Here is a 25287-nt window from a genome sequence, read left to right as displayed (position 1 = left end):
TACCCAAATTTTCCCTTACATAGACACTATCCTCAGAATTAACCATGCTTGTATAGATGTGCAACTGTTCATCTATGATTACCGTGCATTAGCCTGTTGCACAAAAGCTTGAACCCTTCATTGTTTGGGCAGCTCATTATAGGCAACTTATTCGCATAATGTCAAATTAATATTATATGATTGCTTCACACAGCCTGTCATATTAAAAATTCGGTCTTTTTTCTTCAGTTTGTAATTTGTACAACCTGCCATTAACTGTTTTCATTTAGACTGATGAACATACCTCCTCTTTACTCAATATATTTTCCTCTTAAAGACTGAAAATTTGATTAAAGCTCTGCAAGACCTGGAAAATGCAGCATCAGGGGATGCAACTGTTCGACAGAAGATTGCGTCATTGCCTCAAGAAGTGCAAGATGTTTCACTCTTGGAAAATATAGCAGGTAGAGAGTTTGCTGCATAATTATTGACCACTAGGGCTGAATGGTGCAGTGTGTCCCTGCACTGTTATTGTCCATATACCATTCTTTTATTCTCTGTTTATTTTAATTTAGCTGCAATGTAACCAGTTTCTTCTGTTTCTCGCATGTAGATAAAGCAGCTGCTGAAAGGCTATCGAAAATCGTTGATGAGGCTTGTTTGCTGTTAGCAGAGTACAATGGGCGGCTTGCAGCAGAGCTCGATGACCGGAGGCAGCTGGCACGAATGCTGACTGAATACATCAGTAGTCAGAAGGAGATTCTGGGGGAGAAGGAGAAAAAACTAGCGGTGTGTACTTCATTCTCTGCAGTGCTACTAATTCTTAAACTACAGTCAAAGCATTTGTATAGTTATTCTTGGGCTATTGAGGCATGCTCTCGAATAAACAGATAAAATGATGCTTTTGCCTAAGAATTTCATGTACAGTATCAAATTCTTCTACGCCAATTGCAGAATCTCAACAATGAATTGCAGTTTCATTTTAGTTGATAAAAAGCTATAAGTATTGTCATTAATCTTGAGTGTATTTGTCTATTAGTGACCCGACGCATCTCAATATTCAAAGTTTCAATGTTCAATATTCAAACTCATTTTCATATAGAGGATGCTGTCACAGTGGATTTAGAAAAGAGGCACGGTAAATTTTACTTGAGACTCTCAGGGTAAGACTCAGCGTTGCTTATCATCCCAGAGATTACCTAGCCATTTTTGCAGGCACTTCTAGCCTGTGGAATGTAGGTTGACAAACAAAATCTGCTTAACCAACATCTCTGTGGATGTTAGGAAGTGTGTCTAACTAAATATAACCAACAGCTGTCATTAAAGGTAATGGATCAACGTATTGTCTTATGTAAGGTTCATAATACAGTTGCGAAATGTGTTGAATATAGAAAATGCAGAGGAGACCCTAAAAAATGGGCAAAGAGATTGAGAATAGTTTAGCTAACATACGAGGAACCCAAAACTGTTTTATAAACACATAGGGCAGAATTTTGCCCTTGGTGGGCGTGTGGGCTCCACCGGCATTGGCCATTGACAGGTCGGCGGGCGGACAGCTGATTTTGCTGTCTGCCCGCCTTCCTAAAAATTTAAAGGGACCAGGATGATGTCGGGGGTTCCTCCTGACGTCATTCCGTGTCATTTTCCCGTTGGCAAGCGGGCCTTGCCCCCAAATCGCCTGCCGACGGGAAAGTTCTGGCCATAATTAATTTTAAAAAAGTGGTCAAAGAAAAAGTGGGGCTGATTAGGGACTTAAAAGGAAATTTTTATGTGGAGGCAGAGGGTGTGGTTAATGCAATAAAGTTAGTATTTTGCATCTCTTCACTGGAGATCAGAGCATTGCAATATAACAGAAAAGGAGGGGGCAGTAGTTGATATTGGATAGGATAAAAATAGATGGAGGATGTACCTAAATGGTTGGAAGTCCTAAAGTAGAAAAGTCATTGAATAAGATGTATTCTAGGCTACTGAGGAAAGGGTGGGACTTACAGAGCCTCTGACCACAATCTTCCAATCCTCCTTGAGTATGGGGTTGGTGCCAGAGGACCAGGGGGTTGCAAATGTTACATCTAAAAACTGGGGAGAGGGCTAAACCTGACACAGTCAAAGGTGGCAAGACTTTGAGAAACAAAGTTAATTGGCATTTGAAAAAGCATGGTTAATAAATGAAAGTCGGCATGGATTTATTAAAGACAAGTCAAGTTTGACTGATGAGATTGAGTTCTTTAAATTAATGGAGACATTGAGGGTAATGCAGTTGAAATTGTGTATATGGACTTTCAAAAGGTGTTTAACAAAAAAACACTTTGATAATAGACTTGTTAACAAAGTTAAAGCATTAAAGGGATTAAGTGGTAGCACAGATACATCATTGGCTAAGGAAAAGATAGCAGAGAGTGGATGTGAATGATTGTTTTCAGGCTGGAGAGAATTAAACAATGCTGTTCCACAGGGGTCAGTATTAGCTGCACTGTTCTTTTTGTTTATGACCTGGACTTGTGCATACATGGCATGATTTCAAAGTTTTCTAATGGCACAAAACTTAGAAATGTAGTTACCAATGAGGATAGTAACAGACTTCAGGAAGACATAATGGATGGAATTTAATACGCAGAAGTGTAAAGTGATACGTTTTGGTAAGAAGAATGAGGAGAGATAATATGAACATACAAACAAGGAGCAGGAGTAGGCCATTTAACCCCTCAAGCCTGCTGTCATTTAATAAGATCATGGCTAATCTGATAGTAACCAGAAATCTGCATCTCACCTGTCCCTGATAACCCATCATTGCCTTGCTTACTAAGGATCTATCCATCCCTTCCTTAAAAGTATTCAAAGACTCTCTTCCTGAAAAGACGGTGGAAGCAGAGTTCCAAAGACTTATGACCCTCTGAAAGAAAACATTTCCCCTCATCTCTGTTTTAAATGGGCGATCCCTTATTTTCAAACAGTGACCCCTAGTTCTAGATTCTTTCACAAGACAAAACATTCTCTCCACATCCACCCTGCCAAGACCCTTCAGGATCTTATATGTTTCAATCAAGTCATCTCTTACTCTTCTAAACTCCAACGGATACAAGCCTAATCTGTCGAACCTTTCTGTTCAATCTGTCCTCATAAGACAACTCACCCATTCTAGGTATTAGCTTGGTAAACCTTCTCTGAGCTGCCTCCAATGCATTTACATTCTTCCTTAAATAAGATGACCAGTACTGTACACAGTATTCCAAATGTGGTCTCACAAGTGTCCTGCACAGCTGAAGCATAACCTCCTTACTTTTGTATTCAATTCCCTTCGCCATAAATGATAATGTTCTTTTAGCTTTCCTAATTACTTGTTGTACCTGCATATTAGCCTTTTGTGATTCATGCACTAGGACGCCCAGATCCCACTGCACCTCAGGGTTCTGCAATCTCTCACCATTTAGATAATATGCTTGTCTTTTATTCTTCCTGCCAAAACGGACAATTTCACATTTTTCCACATTGTACTACTTTTGCCAAATCTTTGCCCACTCACTTAACCTATCTATATCTTTTTGTAGCCTCCTTCCATCCTCTTCACAACTTACTTTCCTACCAAGCTTTGTGTCATCAGCAAATTTGGCAACCATCCCTTCAATCCTTTCATCCAAGTCATTTATATAAGTTGTGAACAGCTGAGGTCCCAGCACTGATTCCTATGGCACACCACTCGTTACATCTTGCCAACCTGAAGAAGACCCATTTATGCCAGCTTTCTGCTTCCTTCTGTCCAGCCAATCTTCTATCCATGCCATATGTTACCCCCTATACCATGAGCTTTTATTTTCCGCAATAACCTTTGACGTGGCACTTTATCAAATTCCTTCTGGAAATCTTAACTACAGTACATCCACCAGTTCCCCTTTATCCATAGCACATGTTACTTCCTCAAAGAGCTCCAGTAAGTTGGTTAAACATGATTTCCCTTTAACAAAACCATGTTGACTTTGCCTGATGACCTTGAGTTTATCCAAATGCCCTGCTATAACCCCTTTAATAATAGCTTCTAACATTTTACCTACAACTGATGTTAAGCTACCTGGCCTGTAGCTTCTTGTTTTCTGTCTCCCTTTTTGAATAATGGAGTTACAATTGCTATCTTTCAATCTAATGGGATCTTCCCCGAATCTGGAAAACTAAAGCCAATATATCAACTATCTCACTGGTCACTTCTCTTAAGACCCTAGGATGAAGTCCATCAGGACCTGGGCTCTTGTTAGCCTGCAGCTCCAACAGTTTACTCGGTACCGCTTCTCTGGTGACAGTCATTTTCCCCACTTCCATTTCCCAGTTTATAGCTGCTTTTGGGATGTTACTTGTATCCTCTATAGTGAAAACTGATGCAAAATACCTGTTCAATTCATCTGTCATTTTGTTTTCTATTAACAATTCTCCAGACTCATTTACTATAAGACCAACGTTCACTTTGTTAACTCTTTTTAAAATATTAATAAAAACTCTTCCTATCTGTTTTCATATTTCTGGCTAGCTTTCTCTCATACTCTAAATTTTCCATCCTTCTAAGTCTTTTAGTCACTCTTTGCTGTTCCTTATATTCTGTCCAATCTTCTGACCTGCCACCTGTCTTTGCAGTTATATGCTTTTTCTTTAAATTTGATTCTACCTTTAACATTTCTAGTTAACCATGGATGGTGTGTCCGTTCCTTGGACTTTTTCGTACTCATTGGAATGTATCTATTCTGTGCATTCTGAAATATCCTCTTAAATATTAGCCACTGCATCTATATTTATCTGTCCCTTAACTTAATTTGCCAATTCACTTTAGCCCGCTCAGCTTTTATGTCCTCATAATTGCCCTTATTTAAGTTTAAAAAGTTAGTCCCAGACCCCTTCTTCTCCCTCAAACTGAATGTAAAATTCAATCATGTTATGGTAGCTGCTACTTCGGGGCACCTTCACTGAGATTATTAGTTGCTCCCATCTCATTGCACAGTACCATGCCGAGTATAGCCTGTTCTCTGGTTGGCTCCAGAATAAGCTATTCTAAGAAACTATCCCGAATACATTCAGTGCACTCATCTTGGCAACTTTGCCCATCTGACTTGGTACAATGATAAATAGGGTGCAGCAAGAGGATTTATTTACGAAATCTTTGAAGATGGTAATATAATTAAGGTGGCTGTTTTTTTAAAAAAACATATGGGACCCTTGGCTTTACTAATGGAGGCAAAGAGACAATACAAGGAAGTTATGCTAAACCTTTAGGAAACAGCGGTTAGACCTCAGCTAGAGTATTATGTTCAATTTTGGGCACCATGCTTTAGAAAAGATGTCAGGCCTTGGAGAGGGTGCAAAGCAGATTTACTAGAATGGTAACAGGATTGAGAGATTTCAGTCACGTGAATAGACTGGAGAAGGTATGCTTGTTCTCTTTAGAGCAGAGAAGGTTAACAGCAGATTTGTTCGAGTTGTTCAGAATCATGAATGGTTTTGATAGATTAAAGTGGGATAAACTGTGACAGAAGGGTCGGTCACCAGAGGATACAAACTTAATATGAGTGGTGACATCAGGAAATATTTTATACACAACTAGTTGCTGTAATCTGAAATACGTTGCCTTAAATGTAGGTGGCAGCAGAAGTAATAGTGACATTCAAAAAAGAATCGATAAATGCTCGATGGGGAGAAAATCATTAGACTATGTGGAAAGAGCAGAGGACTAGGATTAATTGGATAGCTATATCAAAGAGTTGGGGGACACAGTGGGCCAAATGACGTACTTTAGTGTTGTATCACTCTATGGTTATATGATTAGTCCATCAACAAACATTGACATTTATGAAATGTTGCAGGCTTTGGAATAGCAGACATTACTATAACATTGACAAAAATTCACGGCCATGTAGCTGGGCTGTAACCAGATCCAAGTTTTGTTACAGTTACAGCTTTGTTAATACAACTGAAACATAAAAGTTTGAAAGTTTTATTTGGAGGTGCTGTTGATGACTGCACATAGAGGATGTAGAAAAACAATTTTGCTGTTTTGGTTCACTTTAATGGGTAGGTGTGATTATTGCTAATAGGATACAAAACTGTTTAGCATGCTACTACTACTGACACACCTGTCTTTTCTGTCCTTGTTAATTGGAGCCCCATCTCCAACCTCCTCCACAGTCCTTTATAGGTTGGTTGCCCAATTTCTTTCTCCCTGGTTGAATCCTCCCAAAATACTAAAACAACCTGAACTGAAGTCACAAACCACATTTTCTGGCTGACCATAGTGCACTACCCTTTCTTAACCACTCTGAATTCCTGGCCATGATTAGTCCATCCTCCTCCAGCATCTACCTTCGCATTGTCCACTTGTGAGGAGCTGTCTCAATTTGCCTCAACCGTTAATCATCGTCAGAGCATCCCTAGCAATGGCTATTCCCATTGCAGCACTATCATTTAGGGGTTGCATAACTAACACCCAGTGTTCAAAGGGCATTGAATTTCCATCAGCTAAAGATTGGAAGACCAAAAACATAATGTTCAGGCCCCTATACAAGCTCTGTACACTAGCCATTGACTCCATCCCCTCCCTGGCCACTTTCTTAGACTAAAATTGATTATTTATGTGATAAATGGAATGTCATTTTTCTTAATATTGCTGGGAGACATTGAAGCAGGCTTGTGGTGTATGTGTGTATCTAATTTAATTAAACTAAAGACAGTCGGACTACAAGGTTTAAATAATCAAAGGGCTTATGTGTAAAAGCAAGCATTTTGAAATGGAAATGGATGAGCTAACATTTGCATTTGTAGTTCAGTTGAGAAGCTGTTTGAATTTCAAAGAGATATGACTGGAAGTTTTAGAACTGGCAAAATTGTAAATAAATAAGGCAAAGTTATTAAGTTTATTTTTCTTGAAAGTGCTGGCCATAATGAAACATGAAATACTATTATACTCTGGGAAAGGTAACTTGCAAAGAAAGTTTAGACCAATGGATATACAGATCAAAGGGGAGAAATATATTTTAAGGAACAACTGAAAGCTGTGTGAGTGTGCAGCCAAGTGAGATCTTGAAAGGTGGGCTGTGGGAAGACAGACTTGTGAAAAGTAGCCTCTAGCCACCCTAGAAAAGTTTGCTTGTTCCAGAAAGCAAGGTTTTGTTAAAAGCCTTAGAATTCCATTGTTAAGTGAAGAATAAAGAAGCTGTGAAATACCTCCCTTATAGCAACAGTGGGTGCCTTGTAATATTACTGGATGTTTTATAGATAAGGATCTATTTGGACTGTTGCCTGGAAAACGGGTGTTTATTTGGGAGTCTAGCTTTGTAGAAATTTTGTGTGTTTAAGTTTTCTTTTGTTAATAAATGTTTTAATTAAATATTTAAAATCTCCAAAAGTGGTAGTGGAATCTTTACTTTTGGCCTTAGTGCACATACCTTCTCACAATAGAAATACAATTTGCAAATCGTTGTGATAGCTTGACCAAATTTCCCTCTGAGATTTGGTCAGCCCAGCAATTACCACCCGCCATATCATAATATCCTTGGCATTATGTTTGACCCCACGTTGAGTTTCCAACCCAACCTACCCTCCATCACGGACCACCTACTTTCACCTCTAGCTTCACCTACCTCCACACCTACTCCTGTCCATCTGTACTTTCCATCCCTCTGACTCTGACCTTGTGCATCCTGCTCCTTATGCCACACCACTGACTCTCGTGCCTTCAGGTGACTAGACCCCATGCTCTACAGTTCCCTCCTGCATTGTGCCATTTCTTCATTTTCCTCTCTCCTGAAGACCTTTAAAACTTTTTTTTTAAAACCAAGCCTTTGGTCACCTCTCCTAATCCTAATCTTTCCTCCTTTGGCTTGGCACTTGTTTTCTTAGGGCTTCTGTGTGAGATCTCTGTGTCTCTGTAAGCACAATCAGTTGTTGCAGGAGCAGAATTATAGGCTCTATGACTGATAGAGTTATTACTGTCTAATGGTAACTCTTCTTTTCTGCAGGAATATAAACAGAAACTGGCTCAAGTAACACAAGTTCGGAAAGAGCTGAAATCACACATCCAGAATTTGCCAGACCTTTCATTGCTTCCGAATGTTACAGGTGGTTTAGCACCATTGCCCTCTGCTGGTGACCTTTTTTCTAGTGACTGAGCTGATACCCTTTTCTCAGGAGTCAAACCGCAATACCTCCGCTATGTGTGACAACTTCTTGAAGGCATGGATCTGGAATATGATGGGGCCTAAAAACAGCAGGGCTAAACCTTTGAGACATCTATGTGCAAATTGCATCAGAGCTGTGGTAACCCTAACATGATGGTTTACGGCAGTTTGAAACATGGGAGAAAAATAAACACTATTCAAAGCCACTGCTATTAACCTGTAAATTCCAAATACACATCAATCCTAGGCCAGGAGCGATGGAAGCTTTCTTCTCTAATCAGGATGTCAAGTGACATCTGTTGTGACAGTGAGCACCAGATGAGCAATATAAGTGTGCATGAGTCCACAGTACGGAACATCCCTGAATTGAATGTAGTTGAGTGAATTGAAGGACAATGCTGGTAGAGTTTACCTGAAGTAGGAACTGTGACAAATTGTTGGTGCTGTAACAGGAGTGTAGTCTTGCTTGGAGCATATAAACTGTCACCAGGTTAGGAGTTCTTACTGCATCTGAATTTGACAAGTTAATGTCCAGTTTCCCAAACTGACCACTCATTTTGTCCTTTTAAGCACAACTATTTTAACTTTTTTTTTATGTTCCTCCAAAAGTAAGGGAACTACAACTTTAGAAATGATTGATAGTTATATAACCTGAAATAATTAGTTCAAGTATTCAGTGATGGTGCCCATGATAAGGAGAGTCTTTCCTACTGTAGAAATTTATAATAAATCTGCAGCCAGTCATATTCTTATAAAAAGCTAGTCCTGCAAGTTTCCATTGAGAACATAGAACCTTTCATATTTGATTTAAAAATTGACATTTCCAAACAATGAAGGCACGTGCTTAATTGAAGTTTGGCTCATGGTACATCGTTAGGTTGTGTACCATAGTTTCCCAATTAGTGCCTATAATAAGTTCAACAATACTGTTTTGTCTTCTGGAGAAGAATATGGTACACTTTTGGTAATGTTTTGAGCTTCAAGTAACTTGTTTAGGTCTGTAGCTGCTGAATTTGGTTTTGTACTGTGGGCTCATAATTTCAACTGTCTGTCCTCTCACTGCAGACTACATTAACTAATGAAAGATTTGTTTTGCAGTGCTGGTGTGTTAAGTTGTTTCAGCTGTTTGATGACACAGAGCACAGTTAATGATCCCATTAAATTGTTTCTGTTTTAACTAAAAAAAGCATTCTTTTAAGCCAACTCAAATATTTTCAGTCACATAGCGACAAACCAAAACGTAGTTTTATCTTATGCAGAAGGTACTTCAATTTCAATCAAAAAATAATTCCTCAGTTCAAGTTGACTATGTTTAAAGTTTTAAATTTGTTATTTTAACAGCTGTGTGACTGTTTCTGAACTCTAAGCCCTTTAATATGAAAAAATATTGCGATCACTGGCAGTTTGTTTTCCCCTAACTACTTTTCATGAACAATATGCTTAAAAGCAAACTCCGTACTTGTAGAAAAATTTTGTTTAAAAGGATCAACTGGAATGGGAAAGCCCTTTTGGGTCCTTGAAAAAGTGTAAACTATTATGTGAATTCAACTCGTTAAATGCTTATTTAGTGCTTTTATTTGTTTTCAATGGATTAAGTTCTAAAAGGTAGCTAGGAAAAGATTTTTTTAAGTAAGCAAAAAGTAATTCAGCCACCCTGACCAAATACTATTAAATTGCCTTGGTCTTTTCAGTATAAATTTCTCTTCCTTTTTTTTATTGTTTGACTTTTGTTTATTTGTATGAACAAATTAAATTGTACACGGTATGTTATGCACTTGTACATCTTGAGAGGAAATGTAACCACATTTTTGGTATTAGTACAACTGCGAAGAAAGAAAATGTCCAACCATCTGCTGACAGAGATTTTGAGTAGTTGCATCCGGGTAGCTGTGACATGAGAGTGCCAACCTCTGTCTTGTGACAGCTGAGCCCCAAATTCCAGTCTTGATTGAAATTTGTTCTTGGAATGGCGAGTTTCATTTTTTGTTACATTTATGTGGGGTGGGGAGGAGAAATTATCTGAAAGGAACTTCCTCCTGTGCTGCTTGAGCATCACTAATGGCAGATCAACCAGATAAATCTAGTGGAAATGCCTAATACTGGGAATTTCTAACTATATGCAGTGATGAGAAATGCAAACCCTGGGTTCATCTGCAGTGATTTGAGAAAGATAAAGAATGCTTTCTAAAATTCTGAATCAGTTTTTGCTTTATTTACTATGTGTCTGTGGCACACAATTGGGAAATGCAGTTTATCTTAGCATGGTATCTACATTGTGCCTTAACTTTTTAAAAAAGAAGTATGGTTGAACCTCTTGGGTTTGACAGTGCAACGTAAGTTTAAGATTCTCTAAATTTATCGTTATTTATCCTATTGACTGAAAATTAAGAATAGCTTTCTGGAATGACATTCCCACCATTGTAGTCTATATAACGTTTAACATTTTAAAGCATATTCTTTAACGATCATTCCTTCCTATAAGCAATCAAATTATTACCATTCATAATTTGTTGCAGGAACTTGTATTTCTCCTAATGTCAGCATCACAACCACGCCTACTTCAATTTGGCAGTCATTCTGTCCAAATAATTGCTTGGTAGTGTTGATGGAAAAAATCTATTTTTTGCTCACTGGAAAACCAGCCTGCATATAAGTTGGAAGTTCTGACAAAGGTAGTATTTGTATAATGTGTTCTCGCCAAGCTGCGCCACTACTGTATTTTCAATGTTGCCAAATATAGCAATTTTGTTAGGGGCTGGGCATCAATTATCGATAAATTAACAGAATTTGTTTGATTTCCTTTTAACTGCGCAATGTTCTCAGGGTAATTGCAAAGTGAGGCATTTCTTGTCTCCCAAAGCAAGTGCACTTTGTGCAGTTTGCTGACATCTGAAGCTTTCATGGTCACCCAAAAACAGTCACTGATACAGGTCATTCAAGTCATAGTACTTAGTGTGGAATCCCTCTTTAAGGTTAGATTATGAGAGTGAAATTCAGTTTTGGCTTGTAATGTAGCACCCTTCAGAATATGCCTTAAGTCAGTTTCATGCATAATTTTCAAATGTGTCTCAAACAGGAGCATTTTAGGAAAGATTACTTTTTTGTGTGCAAAATTTCTCCACCTGCAAATATGTAGAAACCTTTGAATGTATTTGTAAGAAGTTTAATAAAAAATAGTAATATTGAATAGAAATCAAATTAGTAGGTGAATGTGTAATGGGTTAGTGTTTAATTATAAAATAAAAAATGAGTTAGACATATCAACTATATTCTGCTACACCCTTATTTAATGTTTACTTGTTTTCAGCCAATTGAGTTATGCATATAATGTATTCTTGAGAAAAATACATGTGAAATGTCCAATTCAAGAGATTACAAAGGCTAAAGGGGTGGGTGGAGGCAACTCAATTTATCAAACGCAGTGCACTTTTTGGTTTTTGGAAGAGAATGAACACAGAGCCAATTCAGTTGATTAAGTTCAGATATTGTAAGTCTTTAATCAACAGACCTGAAAGTTCCAACTGATTTTGATTATTTTGGAGTTCATTGTGATGAGGATTTACTCTGAATAAAACCACGGAGTTTGAAAATCTTTAATTAGGAGTTTGTGAGAAAGTAGCATACTTGTCACTCCTAATTCTTGCTCAGGTTTTCTGCAACAAATAATTGCAGTCCGTCATCTAAGTAAAATGCAGCACAGTCCTTGATTGCAGGGATGCCCCTTTTCTCCCTCAGAGACCATCTCCACACTCACCAGATTCACAAGTGTATGGCTTGAACAGAATGAAATAAGTTTTTTCTGATAATTCATAATTGCTTTATTGAATTACCCACAGCCCTCAGAGATGGCCTGCATTCAGCAATCACGAAATGCAGTTACAATTGCATTACCCGGAACCCTGTCCCATCAGAGGCTAAACCCCCACTATGTTCCTAACTTAGTACTTAATTCTTTATATCCTAACTTAATACTTAAAATCACCCCTCGGTTGGTCTTCCAAATTGTTATAGGTCCTCAGAGAAGTTGACCAGACTCTATTGATTTCCTTGACTGCCTGCAGAAAACTGTGGCGTCCTACAGTTTCTATCCCCAATTATACCTTTTCAGCTGCTGGTCTGGCCAACTCATTTCAATGTCCAGTAATTAGCACTTTTAGTTTATTCTACACATAGCCCAGACAAATAATATCAGCTTATGCTGGTTGAAACAATGCAGTCCTTCCATGGAAAATATATCCCAGACAAAAATGATCAGCTCTCTCATTGTTTTAAACAATTCTGCTATTTTGAGGCAATACAGTAACAACACCTGGCTCCAAGGTCGATGAAGGTTTGAATGATCCTATTCCTCTCCCTGAGAGGAACCAATCATAGTTGCAATGCCAGATTCCAGCACCATTGTTTGTGAAGAAGGCCTTAGTTGCATTGCAATTTATCAATGGCATGTAATGGCATCTCCCTGGTACCATTGTCCATGATGAGCCCCTGTCTTTTACTAAATATCCGAATTAACCCCTTGCTGCACAGCTCTGTACTGTTGGCTGCAGTATTGTGTGGTACAAATTGGGTTTTACACTCCATAACTTTCTCAGTTGCAGGGAATTCCGATCTCGTGTGGTCAATCCTTTTTGACAATGGTTTGATAACTTAGCCTTTTTCTCAAAACAAGGTTTTCATTTTTGCTTTCTATTTGAGATCTGTGGTAATTTCCCTACTCTGAATAGGATACAGAGCACTCATACGCTGTTATTAAGTTTATAAAGTGGTCTATGATATTTTAATCTGCTAGAGGTAAAATGTTAAATCTACAATAGCATTGTCAGAAACATTAAAAATGAACGACCTATTTTGGTTATAAATGTATGCTCTGCAACTGAGGTCAGAGGTTCTCATAGGTCATAAGACTATGTACTAGTATTTTAACACTATAAAACAGCCAAGTGCCAAAGAATTTTGCCTTTAATTATGAGCAAAATATTCCTGTTATAAGTGTTACAAACATCAAATCCTGGCTGCATATGTAGCAACATTTAAATTAAAATCAAGTCAGTGGGCATATTTTGATCATCATTTTGCCATTATTGTTGTTGAAATGTTATTGAAAAGAAATAGATCTACCAAATCTTACAAGCAAACCAGTGACTGTATGTTTTTATATTATTTTGTATCAATCTCTTGTGCATGCACATTGTATTTTTCTTGATTTAGTACAACAGATTACCAACAATAGCTGAATTATAAATCAAGTATCGTGATTTAAAAATTGACATTCTTAACCTTTTTTTAAACAGACCCCACATTTTTGTGAAACATGGGAAGTTTACTTCTCCCCTTTTGAAGCAGTTTTCTGGTCATTGAGAACTTGAACATGACTAATAATATCTACCCAGTTTAGCAAAATATTAATGTCTATGATAGTCAAGTGTTAAAAAAGCTGCAATTAATTCATACTTGTCACCAGCAAACATCGTAAATAAAACTTGCTAGTAAGTTGGTTTCTAGCAACATTAACATCCTTTTCCTATCAGCAATTCTGTTTGTAATTATAAAAATAAAATATTTTGTTAAGATGCTGGTTTGTCACTACTTTGATCAGTAAAAGGTCACTGAGAACCACTGTTGCAAAGCCACTTGCCAAACCAATCAGCACACTTCACATACAGTATAAATGGTTGTTTTCCCCCTTATATTGATGTTCTTGCGAGCGTCCTGATTATTGCAAGACAAAAAGCATACACATGTCTCTTTCTTTAAGCAATATTTTCAGGTTCTATCTTAAAAGATCCAAAGATTAGCCTTTAAATCCAACTTACACCTAGTTTTCTAGCCTTGAGATACAAGTTTCTTTCATATAGTTTGGGTGCATGATTTCAGCCACAAAGTCAATCTTTTTGGAGCAACTAATCAATATTGGTTTCCAAATTTGTGAGTGTTTTTGTTTATTTGATCTTCAGTTGTACCCATCTACCACACAGCTCAATTTAGTGAAGTATAAAATCCCAATTTTATTTAGGCTGTGTTGAAGCAGAGCATATGAGGGCTGCTGTGATTTTGAATTAGTCCTTTTTCACTCCAATCTCTCCTATTCAATAGTGGAGGCTTACATTATGCAACAATATATTGGCACATTCCTTCACTTGGAGGGCATTCGATCATGAAACCTGTGGTTATCCTACCAGGGGAATTAAAACTGGCTTATAGTGGGAGAGAGTGTTGGTGAGGTAATTTCCCAGGATAACTGCATGCCTATCCAAATGAGCCACCTGTCAAAATATTGAAGTGCCATGTCTGCCTTATTGGATGCAGCTCTAGCTGTTGCTGGATCATCTTACGACCCTGCATCCAGAGGCACAAGGATCCCCTTGACAGCAATGGCCTATTTACCACATTGCTCTTCCCACCTGTCGTGTCAAAGTTGAGAAATCTAGTGTGGGCCAACAGCAAACTAACTGAAAATGTAAAGCTCCTTGTGTATCAGGGTTGTGTTATCAGAACCCTCCTTAACAGTAGCGAAGCATGAACAGCATACGCAAGTCAACAAAAGAGCCGAACAGCTCAGATGAATTTTGGTATCTCCTGGCAAGGAAGTGTGCTGAATATGGAAGTACACCAGCATGCAGAGATCTCTAGCATGTTCCCTTGAGCTAGCAGCAACTCCGTTGGCTGGGCCATGTAAGACAAATTGATGGCCATATCCCCAAAGGCAGTAAATTCTTACTGCATTCTCTTTTAGCATTTTTAATTTCCCCCTAACACTTTGAAAGGAGCCTGGGAGTGTTGGCTTTCTGGCTTGACAATATTGACGGAAATTAAACAGCTGAAATGTAGTGTGAGACTAATCTGGCAACTTTTGATGAATGCCTGGAAGTAGTCCCCAGCATCTTTCATGCTAGGTATGAAGGACAGGCTGAGAAATTCCAGTTGCACAGTTTTTATGCCAATAGAAAATAACTCATGCCTACTGGTGGTATGGAGATATATTTGAACTAGAACTTCCTGGGTCAACTCATTTATATAATCATTGCACTAGTCATTTCCCTAAAACTCATATGAAAAGGAATAATCTTTGCAGGCAAATTAACTCTCCTCCCTGCATCCCAGACATCATTCTCATTCTTTCATTTCAGCCAGTGGAGTGCGACTGAGGAACTTTTGATTCCAGTCACTGAAGAACATTTATAATCAAGCTTGTTTGTGTTGCTTCGCTTTGGAAAGGGCAAACAAGGCAAGGGAATACTCATTAAATGGGAGGATATTGAGAGGAGAAGAGGAAGTGAGAGACCTTGGAGCGCATAGCCACAGGTCCTTGAAGGTGGCAGAACAGGTGGATAAGGTGGTAAAGAAGGCATATGGAATGATTTCCTTTATTGCACGAGGTATTGAATACAAAAGCAGAGATGTAATGCTGGAACTGTATAAAATGCTGGTTAGGCCACAGCTGGAGTTTTTGCATATGGTTCCGGACTCCAATTTACAGGAAGGACATAATTGCTCGCGAGAGAGCACAGAAGAGATTTACAAGAATGTTGCCAGGGCTGAAAAATTGCAGCTATGAGAAAAGATTAGGTAGGCTAGGGTTGTTTTCATTCGAACAGAGGAGGCTCAGGGTTGACTTGATTGAAGTGCACACAATTCTGAGGGGCCTAGGTAGAGTAAACAGGGAAGACTTGTTTCCCCTATTGGAGAGCTCGATTACTGTGGAGCACAGTTTTAAGGTGATTGGTGGAAGGATTTGATGGGATAATAGAAAGATCTTTTACACCCAGAGGGTGATAGTTATCTTGAATTCACTGCCCGAATTGGTGGTTGAGGCAGAAACCCTTGACTCATTTAAAGGTACCTGCTATAACCTGCAAGGCTACGGACTGGGTGGTGGAAGGTGGGATTAAAATGGGCGGCTAGTTTTTTCAGATGGTATAGACAAAATGGGCTGAATGGCCTCTTTCTGTGCCATACATTTTCTATGGTTCTGTGGAATTTACACATTTCTTAGAGGTTTAGAAGGCAATGCATCATCCCGTCATTACTGCACTGAGGTTTCAGATTAGGTTTCGTAATTAAGGCCGGGATTTTCCATTCGTTGGGTGGGCTTGGCGGGAGCGGGCGGGGTGGTCGCGGAGCTGACCGCCATCCACCATCAGCTCTGCACCACGATTTCAGGTGGGCGGGCCAACTAAGGCCCTCCCTGCGTGGATCGCAAGCAATACCACTGAGTGCTACCTGTGCGGGCGGGGGGAGGAGGGTGAGCCGGGCCTAGCACACAGTTTGCCATCTCTGTGCCTCAGGGAGATTGAAGCGCTTTTTGAAAAATTAATAAAGAGGAGAAAAATTCAATGAAACATGTCCCCTCATGTGACTGTGTCACATGAGATGAGACAAGTTTTTAAGTTCAAATGAAACTTCTTATTTAATGTGTATTAGCTTCAGGAAACCTCATCTCGCTCGTGGATGAGGTTTCCTGAAAGATGTAAAGGCCGCTTGGCCTTTTCGCCAGCCCACCAACTGCAAGGTTGGACAAGCAGTGTAAAGTTCAGGTTAATTACCTGGTTAATAGGCCTTTCGATTATCGGAGGGCACACAGCCAACTCCATTGCACGCCCGCTGAACGAAATGTGCGACTTCGCAATGACATTGGGACGCATGCCTGAGTCATCGCACGTCATTTTACATTCCGGCATGTTGGGCCCTCCCCCGTACGCAGAATGTAAAATTCTTCCTGGGGTGGTGCTTCAGCCTTTAAAGAGTTAAGTCTAACACTGCTTTAATAGTAGCTATTGAGTATTTGTGAAAGGAGCTGTGTCATGACATCACTCAGATAGAGAGATGAGAAGGAAGAATTTGAGATGAGCAGTAGGCCTGTCCTAATGTTCTGTAATCTTGTTTATAGTTAGTTATGTAAATTAAATCTTTTAAGGAAAGATTTTTGCCTTGAGCCAGATCTCTTATTAGAGTCAGACACTCAAAGTTTTCTGAGGCAACCCTATAGTACCAGAGAGCCCATGACCCTGTGAAAACCACAGCTGTCACCTGAAGGCTTGAAGGGACTAGTAGCTCCCTTGTTGTGTACTTGACAGTACACTCCTGAGTTTTCTGAAAGTTTTAAAGCAAATGCAAACATTGATGCAATAAACCCAGTCAAGATGTCTGTATAAATTAGCAAAGGTTTTTCCAAATAGGTTCAAATAGTCTGAATACCTCCATATGTGATAGTACTTTTAAAAAGCACTGGAAATGGTTGTTTCCAGGCAGTACAACTGGACAAGTTCAGCACAGTGAATTTCTTCTGTTCATTCACCCAAAAGGTATATCAGAGTCCTATTTATGCCACAGGATTCCAATTTGCTTCTGTAATGAAGCTTTCACCCAGGGAGCCCCCACAAAAACAGCAGCAGCTGGTGTGAGAACAGGCGCTGTAGGTTCTGCACTTTGAATTTAATATGCTACTGCACTGTTCCTTCCAGAAATTATGACAAAGTATTTCATACTTTATACTGTAATTCCTAACTGCAACAGCCACTTGAAGGATTTTTTCCTATTTTGAAGCAAATTATAATAAGAAATGATGATCATCACAGGCAAAAAGTATTGAAGCAAACAGTTTAGTGCTAATGGTAGCAACTTAAATATATTTTGAAGTCCATTCAGTCTGTTGTAAGGTTGAAAATACCTTTTTAGGATCTCTGAATGTTTTAAATAAAGGTTTTCAATGTGAAAACAACCTATTTATACAATGGACATGACATTTAATCATGCAGCACATATTTCTAGCAGCACTTAGAAGGCTTAATTGGCTTTCTTGGGCTGCACAACCACTTGCACAAAATTCTCCAAGAATATTGACAGATTCAAGGGATAAACAAGTTGAATTGTCACTATCTTGACATCGCATGGGCCTGTCCACCATCTACTAAGCACAAGTCAAGAAAGTGATGGAATACTCTTCACTTGCTTGGATGAGTGCAACTCTAACATTCAAGAAGCTTGACATCATCCACAAAAATTAGCCCACTTGATTGGCATCCTATCCACAAACATTCACTCCCTTCACCGCTGACTCACAGTGGCAACAGTGTGTGCCATTTACATGATGCATTGCAGGAACTCACCATGCCTCCATAGACAGCACCTTCCAAACCCACCACTGCTATCATCTCGAAGGACAAGGGCAGCAGATACATGGGAACACCACCACCTGGAAGTTCCCCTCCAAGTCACTCACCATCCTGACTTGGAAATATATTGCTGTTCCTTCATTGTCGCTGGGTCAAAATCCTGGAACTTCCTCCCTAATGGCACTGTGAGTATACCTACACCACATTGTCATGAAGAGATATTAATATACATAATGTTATTGGAAATTATTTTATATTGGACTTGTTGTCACGTCTGTGTCTGTGGGTGTGAGTGTGTATTAATTGGATTAAAACCAGCTAGTCTGGGTGCTTTGATGTCTAATAGTTTTGAGATATTAAACAGTAAGGTAAAGAGTACATTTGCATTTTGTTGAATAAACCATTTAAAGACTGAGAGTGAAATCTTGCACCTAGCTAGGAGACACCAAGCAAAGTGTTTATATTTCTAATAAAATTGTTACTACGAAAGGGGTTTTATTGTTAGAAGAGATGGAGTTCAATGATACAATGAGAATTTACATTCAAAGGGAAGGCTAGGTATATAATAGAAGAGTTTTGTGTGTGGAAGTCAGAGGCATGTGATATCTAAGCAGCCTGTAAGCCTACAACTGTCAGCGAAGGAACCAACTTGAAAGGAACCTCATTTGCTCCATCCTCACAGGGATGGCGGTGGAGAAGATGACCTGTGCATGCAAAAGCTGCAACATGTATGGGAGCAGCAGCAGTAGTAGTGCCCCTTGGTCTGCAGAATGACAGGGAGATGGGACAGACACTGCAGAGAGGGGAAGTCTGAACCATGTCCTCTGCCAGATTGAGGCAAGACTTCTCAATGTTCCTTGACATTGACATATGGCTGCCTAGCAGGCCAGCCAATACACTTTGCATCTTGGTGTGTACCCCCATTCAGAGCTATTATTTATTCTGCTCCATTGAGTTCTTAATCTGAGTCCTCTGCAGCAGTATTTGTCTGCCATATCACCCTTTGGCAAATTAGCAACTGAACCATCCTTTCATCCTGGCCTGGTTGCAGCCCCCTTATGCCAGTGACTCACAATTTGCTTAACTCAATTAAATGTAGTGCCAATGTCTGAGCAGCAGCTGCGAGTGTCAGAGGAAGTGACAGGGTCTCTTCATCAGTGCTGAGCTGCTGCTCGCTTCCTTCCTCCTGGGGCTCCTAAGGCTGAGCAGGCAGGAGTTCTAGGGTGTCTGAAAGCAGGGGCTCAAATGGAGGGTTTGTGTGAGGGAAGGGGGTTGAAGTGAGAAGCAGGAGGTCAATGGTCACACCCTCTGCAGCTGGCTCATCATGCTAGATAGCAGGATGAGGGTGAGCTGGGAGCTGAGAAGGGGCATAAGGCAGGAAGATGCCACCATCCTCAATATTTTCAGTGATGTTGGATGCTGTGTGTTGTATTGCAGCCACTCCCATAATGCTGAGTGCCATCTCCTCTGTGGGTACTCAGGAGATTGTGACGGACACTTTAAAGTTGTTTCCCCAAAGTCACCTGTGCAGTGAATAATTCCATTTGCAAATAACTTGGCAGCAAAGCCTTGTTTGCTAGAAAAGACAAAGTTAGTTTATTTCCTAAAAGCAAAATACTGCGGATGTTGGAAATCTGAAACAAAAACAAAAATAGCTGGAAAAACCCAGCAGGTCTGACAGCATCTGTGGAGAGGAAGACAGAGTTAACATTTCGAGTCCGTATGACTCTCCTGATGTTTTAGTTTATTTCATGCTATGCTATGGAAGTTACCTAAGAAAAGATAAAGTTACTAACACATGCACACACACACAAATATTAATTACAGATTAAGATAAAACGATACTTATAAATGTGAATCAAGTTCAGCCTTCATTGTTCAGTGCAGGTCTGATATATTTTGAGGTCGAGATGGTGTGCTGTCTGAAGTGAAGGTTTCAAGGCTGTAGAATTGTCTCTGCAGCTGAGATGGCTTCCACTGTTGAATTTCCAGAGGCTGTTTTAACAGGTGAGCTTTGCAGATGGAATCAGGTTTACAGGGAGGAGAGAAGGTTCTAGTTCTGCAGGCATGGTACTTTTAGCTGCCTATTTACAGTGGAACCATTTGTCTGCTTCTGGATGCCTTTCTCTATCTCTGTTGCAAAGCACTTTCATTTCTGCTGCATTAAAGTTGTTTCAAGATGTTTCTTTAAGACGGTTTCTCTCCTAAGTAGCTTGCTCTGCCTTTTCTATAATTTTGACAGGCAAGCCAAGATGGCCTTGATATCAAACGAATCATGTTCCAATTAAGGAAACTGGTTGGCCCATGCCTGGAGCTTATCTTGGCTGAGGTAATTACATTTTAAATGCCCCACCCATTAACTTGAATTAACTTGAACTTTTGATGGGATAGGAAGAGACTGTTCATAGTTTCAGATAAAGCCATTGTCTGTTTGAGGAATCATTGAATTTCAAAAGTCTTTCCATGTCTGGGTATGTCTACTTGTAAGCCACTTGGAGACTTCTGGAATCTTGACAACATTGCAGTTTTAAATTCAAGTGACTCATGGCAGCCATTTTAAGGCCCACCATGTCCATTTTTAAAAGAGAATACAGTTTTCATAAAAACTATCACATCATAACTACACACTGTGACAAAATGCGGGTGTCCTTGTCCCCCTCCAGCTCTGCTCTGCTACCTTCTATTGTGTGCCACCTTGTCTTGCAACTGAAAGGACAGAACGGTTATTTTGTGTAGCACGGCATTTGAATGATGTGCCTGTCATTTTTGAACATCTGGAGGTATGCGGAAGCGGTGAGAGGTGTGTGTGAGGCTGGCAGCATTAGTAGCTATGTGAGGGTGAGGTAGACTATGTGGATGTTAGGCTTAAGTCCTGAATGCAAGGGAATGGTTTTGGGTGAGAGATGGTGGTGTGTTGCATAGAGTGCGAGAGGTTTCTGGTGTGGTGGGTAGGAGATGTTATGTGATGACACATTCTGTTATGAACTTGATTTTCCAGACAGGTTTCTCATAAGAAAAGCAAAATTTATTTACAGGGCTTTATCAGCAGTTACATGCTTCCATCAAGATCCACAACTAGACACAAACTCTACCCCTAAGGTTCCCCCCACTTAGTGCTGATTTGATTACATTGTCACGTGATACTACACAGTACAATAAGCCTTAAAGCTACTGTCATTACATTCCTTAAAGCTACAGTTACTACATTTAATTTTTTTTTTACAATTTGCATTTACAAGAACAACCACATTCTTGATATTATAAATATATACACAGTCTATGAAATTATAAGTTCACCTTCTCAGAAGGTTTCCTGATCTGGGTGGAATGTTGTAGCTTCACAACTTTAGAATCTCTTACTGAATCTGAATTTTCTGGAACTGCAGCAATATCAGGTGCCTCCTTAGGTACAGGCAATTCAGTATTATCCACTCCTACAGAGACATCTGGTATGTCTATCCTTGGTTAATCAATCACAACGGGGACCACAGGGTCTACAATACTTACAGGTGGAACATTGGTTTGTTGGGCTATCTCCCTTCTTCTCAAATGATCCATGTGTTTTTGGGTGATCCAGCTCTCCACTCCTACATGGCATGACAATGGTCCAGTCACAGAAACTGTTACACCAGGTAACCAACTCGATCCACCACCGAAGTTTCGTACAAATACTGTTTCACCAACAGTAAATTCTCGCTATTGACTATGCAAATCATTAGTCACTTTTTGATTCTCTTGACTGTTTTCTACCTTCTCCTTCAAACTGGGAAGTACCAGGCTCAATCTCATATGAGGGCGGTGCTTCATAACTTATTCTGAAGGTGTCGAACCCATAGTAGTGCGTGGGTTGTTCTATAGTGAAACAGGAAACATAGGCGTCTAGTCTCCAATGATCCTCCTGATAACAATTTCATCCCAAACTTGTACTGTTCTCTTGGTCAACCCATTAGATGAGGGATGATACAGTGCTGTATTTACATGTTTGATACTGTTTAAGCTCACAAGCCTTTGAAATTCAGCACTAGGAAATGCAGTACCATTGACACAATGACTTCTGACAATCCATGTATAGAGAAACTTTGGCGTAACATTTCTATAGTCACACCTAATGTTGGTGATCTAAATTCATACATGTCTAACCATTTGGAATGTGCATCAATTATTAGTAGAAACATGATGCATAGAAATGGACCTACATAATCTATATGCAGTCTCACCCAGGGTCGACCAGGCCATTCCCACGGGTGCAATGGGGCTGCAACAGGCAACTTCTGTATTTGCTGGCACTGGAGACAGTGTTTAACCATTTTTTTTCTATATCACTGTCTATACTTGGCCACCAGATATAGCTCCTTGCAAGCATTTTCATTTTGGAAATTCCAGGATGCACGCTATGCAACTCATTAAGAGCAGTTCCCTTCCTTCTGAAGGAACAACAACTTGCGCATCCCATTAAAGGATACCGTCCTGACTACTTCTTCAGCTGAAGAATGGCTTCAATTCGTCAGGGACTGGTTTCTGGGACCTTCCTTTCAATACTTGGTCTCGTACTGCAGAGAAGCCCAGATCATGGTTTGTCTAGTTTCTTATTTGCCTTGCACAGACTGGCGAAGAATCCAGGAATTTCTTCGCTACTATGACCTCTTGAGGAGTTGGAGCATGCTCAATGCTCTCCTGAAAAGGAAGGTAACTTAGGGAATCTGCATTGGCTATATGCATCCATGGTCTGTGCATAAAAGTATATGCATATGCTGATAAAATCAAAGCCCACCTTTGAATTTCTGCGGATGCTATGGGAGGGATAGCTTTTTCTTTGCTAAACAGACCCAAGAACCGTTTGTGATCAGATACAATAGTAAGTGTCAACCATGTACATTCTGATGGAATTTTTTAAATCCAAAACAGTTGATAATCCTTCTTTCTTGATTTGAGAATAACCCTTCTTGGCCATAGAGAGGGTTCTGGATACATAACCTATTGGCCTTTCTGAACCGTCGTCTATCTTGTGAGATAGTGCCGCTCCCACACCATTGAGGGATGCGTTGCAAGTTAGCACCAATTATTTTGATGGGTCGTGGTGTACTAACAAGTTCAAAGAGTGCAAGCGCTGTTTAACTTTCGTGAAGGCTTCTTCCTGAGGTTGGTTTTTCTTTAACAATGAGTGTGGAGGGGCTAGCACCATTGATAAGCTGGGTGGAAACAGACCATAATAATTTACCATACCCAAGAATGACTTGAGCTCTGAGGCATTTGTAGGTGAGGATGCCTTCTTAATATCTTTAACTTTTTCTTCTACCAGGTGTAACCCTTGGGTATCCACCCGGTGGCCCAAGTAAATAACTTCACTTGCCTGAAAGGTACACTTTTCCTTTTTCAAGCCCATCTCTGCTTCCAATAATCACTTTAAGACTTTCTCCAAGTTAGCCAAATGTTCTGCTTCTGTTAACCCAGTTATTAGGATGTCGTCCAGGTAGACCATGACCTGAGGTAGTCCTTGCAGCAAGCTCTCCATTGTCCTCTGGAAAATCATATAGGCTGAAGAAACACTGAAAGGCAGGTGCGTGTATTGATACAACCCTTTGTTTGTGTTTATGGTTACAAATCCTCTGAATGTATCATCCAATTCCAGCTGCTGACATGCATGACTCATATCTAATTTAGTGTAAGTTCTCCCTCCAGCTAATTTGGCATACAGATCCTCTATCCTGGGGATAGGGTACTTGTCCAACTTGGCAGCCTTGTTTACTATTAACTTGTAATCCCCACAGATACAAATGGCCTGATCCAGTTTCAAGACAGGGATTATGGGTGCTGCCCATAGTCTGGCACAAAAGCACAACAAGAAAACCCAACCATGGATGACAAAAGAAATTAAGGATAGTATTAGATCCAAAGAGGAGCTAGAAAAAGTACCAAGCCTGAGGATTGGGAGCAGTTTAGAATTCAGCAAAGGAGGACGAAGAAATTGATTAAGAGGGGAAAAATGGAGTAAGAGAGTAAACCTGCAAGGAACATAAAAGCAGACTGTAAGAGCTTCTATAACTATGTAAAAAGAAAAAGATTAGTGAAGACAAATGCAGGTCCCTTACAGTTTGAAATGAGAGAATTTATAATAGAGAACAAGGAAATGGCAAAGCAATTAAACAACTACTTTAGTTCTGTTTTCATGGAGGAAGACGCAGATAACTGTCCAGAAATACTAGGGAACCAAGGGTCTAGTGAGAAGGAGGAATTTAAGGAGATTAGTATTACTAAAAAAATAGTGCAGGAGAAATTAGTGGGACTGAAAGCCAATAAATTCCCAGGGCCCAATAATCCACATCCCAGGGTAGTAAAGGAGGTGGCCATGGAAATTGTGGATGCGTTGGTTGTCATCTTCCAAAATTCTGTAGACCCTGGAACAGTCCCGGAAGATTGGAGTGTTGCAAATGTAACCCACTATTTAAAAAAGGAGGGAGGGAGAAAACAGGGAATTACAGACTGGTTAGCCTGACATCAGTAATGGGGAAAATGCTTGAGTCTATTATAAAGGATGTGATAACAGGACACTTAGAAAATATCAACGAGATTAGACAAAGTCAACATGGATTTATGAAAGGGAAATCATATTTGACAAACCTACTGAAGTTTTTTGAGGATGTAACTAGCAGAATAGATAAGGGAGACCCAGTGGATTTGGTGTATTTGGATTTTCAGAAATCTTTTGATAAAGTCCCATATTAGTGTGTAAAATTAAAGCACATGGGATTGGGGTAATATATTGACATGGATTGAGAATTAGTTAGTAGGCAGGAAACAGAGAGTAGGAATAAATGGGTCTTTTTTTGGAGTGGCAGGCCGTGACTAGAGGGTACTGCAGGGATCAGTGCTTGGGCCTCAGCTATTCACAATATATATCAACGATTTGGATGATGGAACTATATGTAATATTTCTAAGTTTGCTGATGATACAAAACTTTGTGGGAATGTGTGCAATGAGGAGGGTATTAAGAGGCTTCAAGGCGATTTAGACAGGTTGAGGGAGTGGGGAAAATACATGATAGATGCAA

At 39.7% G+C, this 25287-nt stretch overlaps 1 protein-coding gene across 4 annotated transcripts in view; it reads left to right on the top strand.

The window, feature by feature from the left end:
- Positions 1–13694, top strand: part of LOC121286982 (regulation of nuclear pre-mRNA domain-containing protein 1B-like) — a 42371-nt gene extending 28677 nt beyond the window's left edge. For all 4 annotated transcript variants that reach the window (XM_041204370.1, XM_041204368.1, XM_041204369.1 and 1 more), the window contains 3 exons: positions 317–443; positions 593–768; positions 7968–13694. In XM_041204370.1, the coding sequence (XP_041060304.1) occupies positions 317–443; positions 593–768; positions 7968–8117 (453 nt within the window). In that variant the 3' untranslated portion in view covers positions 8118–13694. The remainder of the gene's footprint in view (positions 1–316; positions 444–592; positions 769–7967) is intronic.
- The last annotated feature ends 11593 nt before the right edge of the window (positions 13695–25287 follow it).

The sequence above is a fragment of the Carcharodon carcharias genome, chromosome 14 (assembly GCF_017639515.1).
Source record: "Carcharodon carcharias isolate sCarCar2 chromosome 14, sCarCar2.pri, whole genome shotgun sequence".
Classification (NCBI taxonomy): Eukaryota; Metazoa; Chordata; class Chondrichthyes; order Lamniformes; family Lamnidae; genus Carcharodon; species Carcharodon carcharias.
Note: the sequence above shows the minus strand (reverse complement) of the source record. Positions and strands in the feature narration are given on the sequence as shown.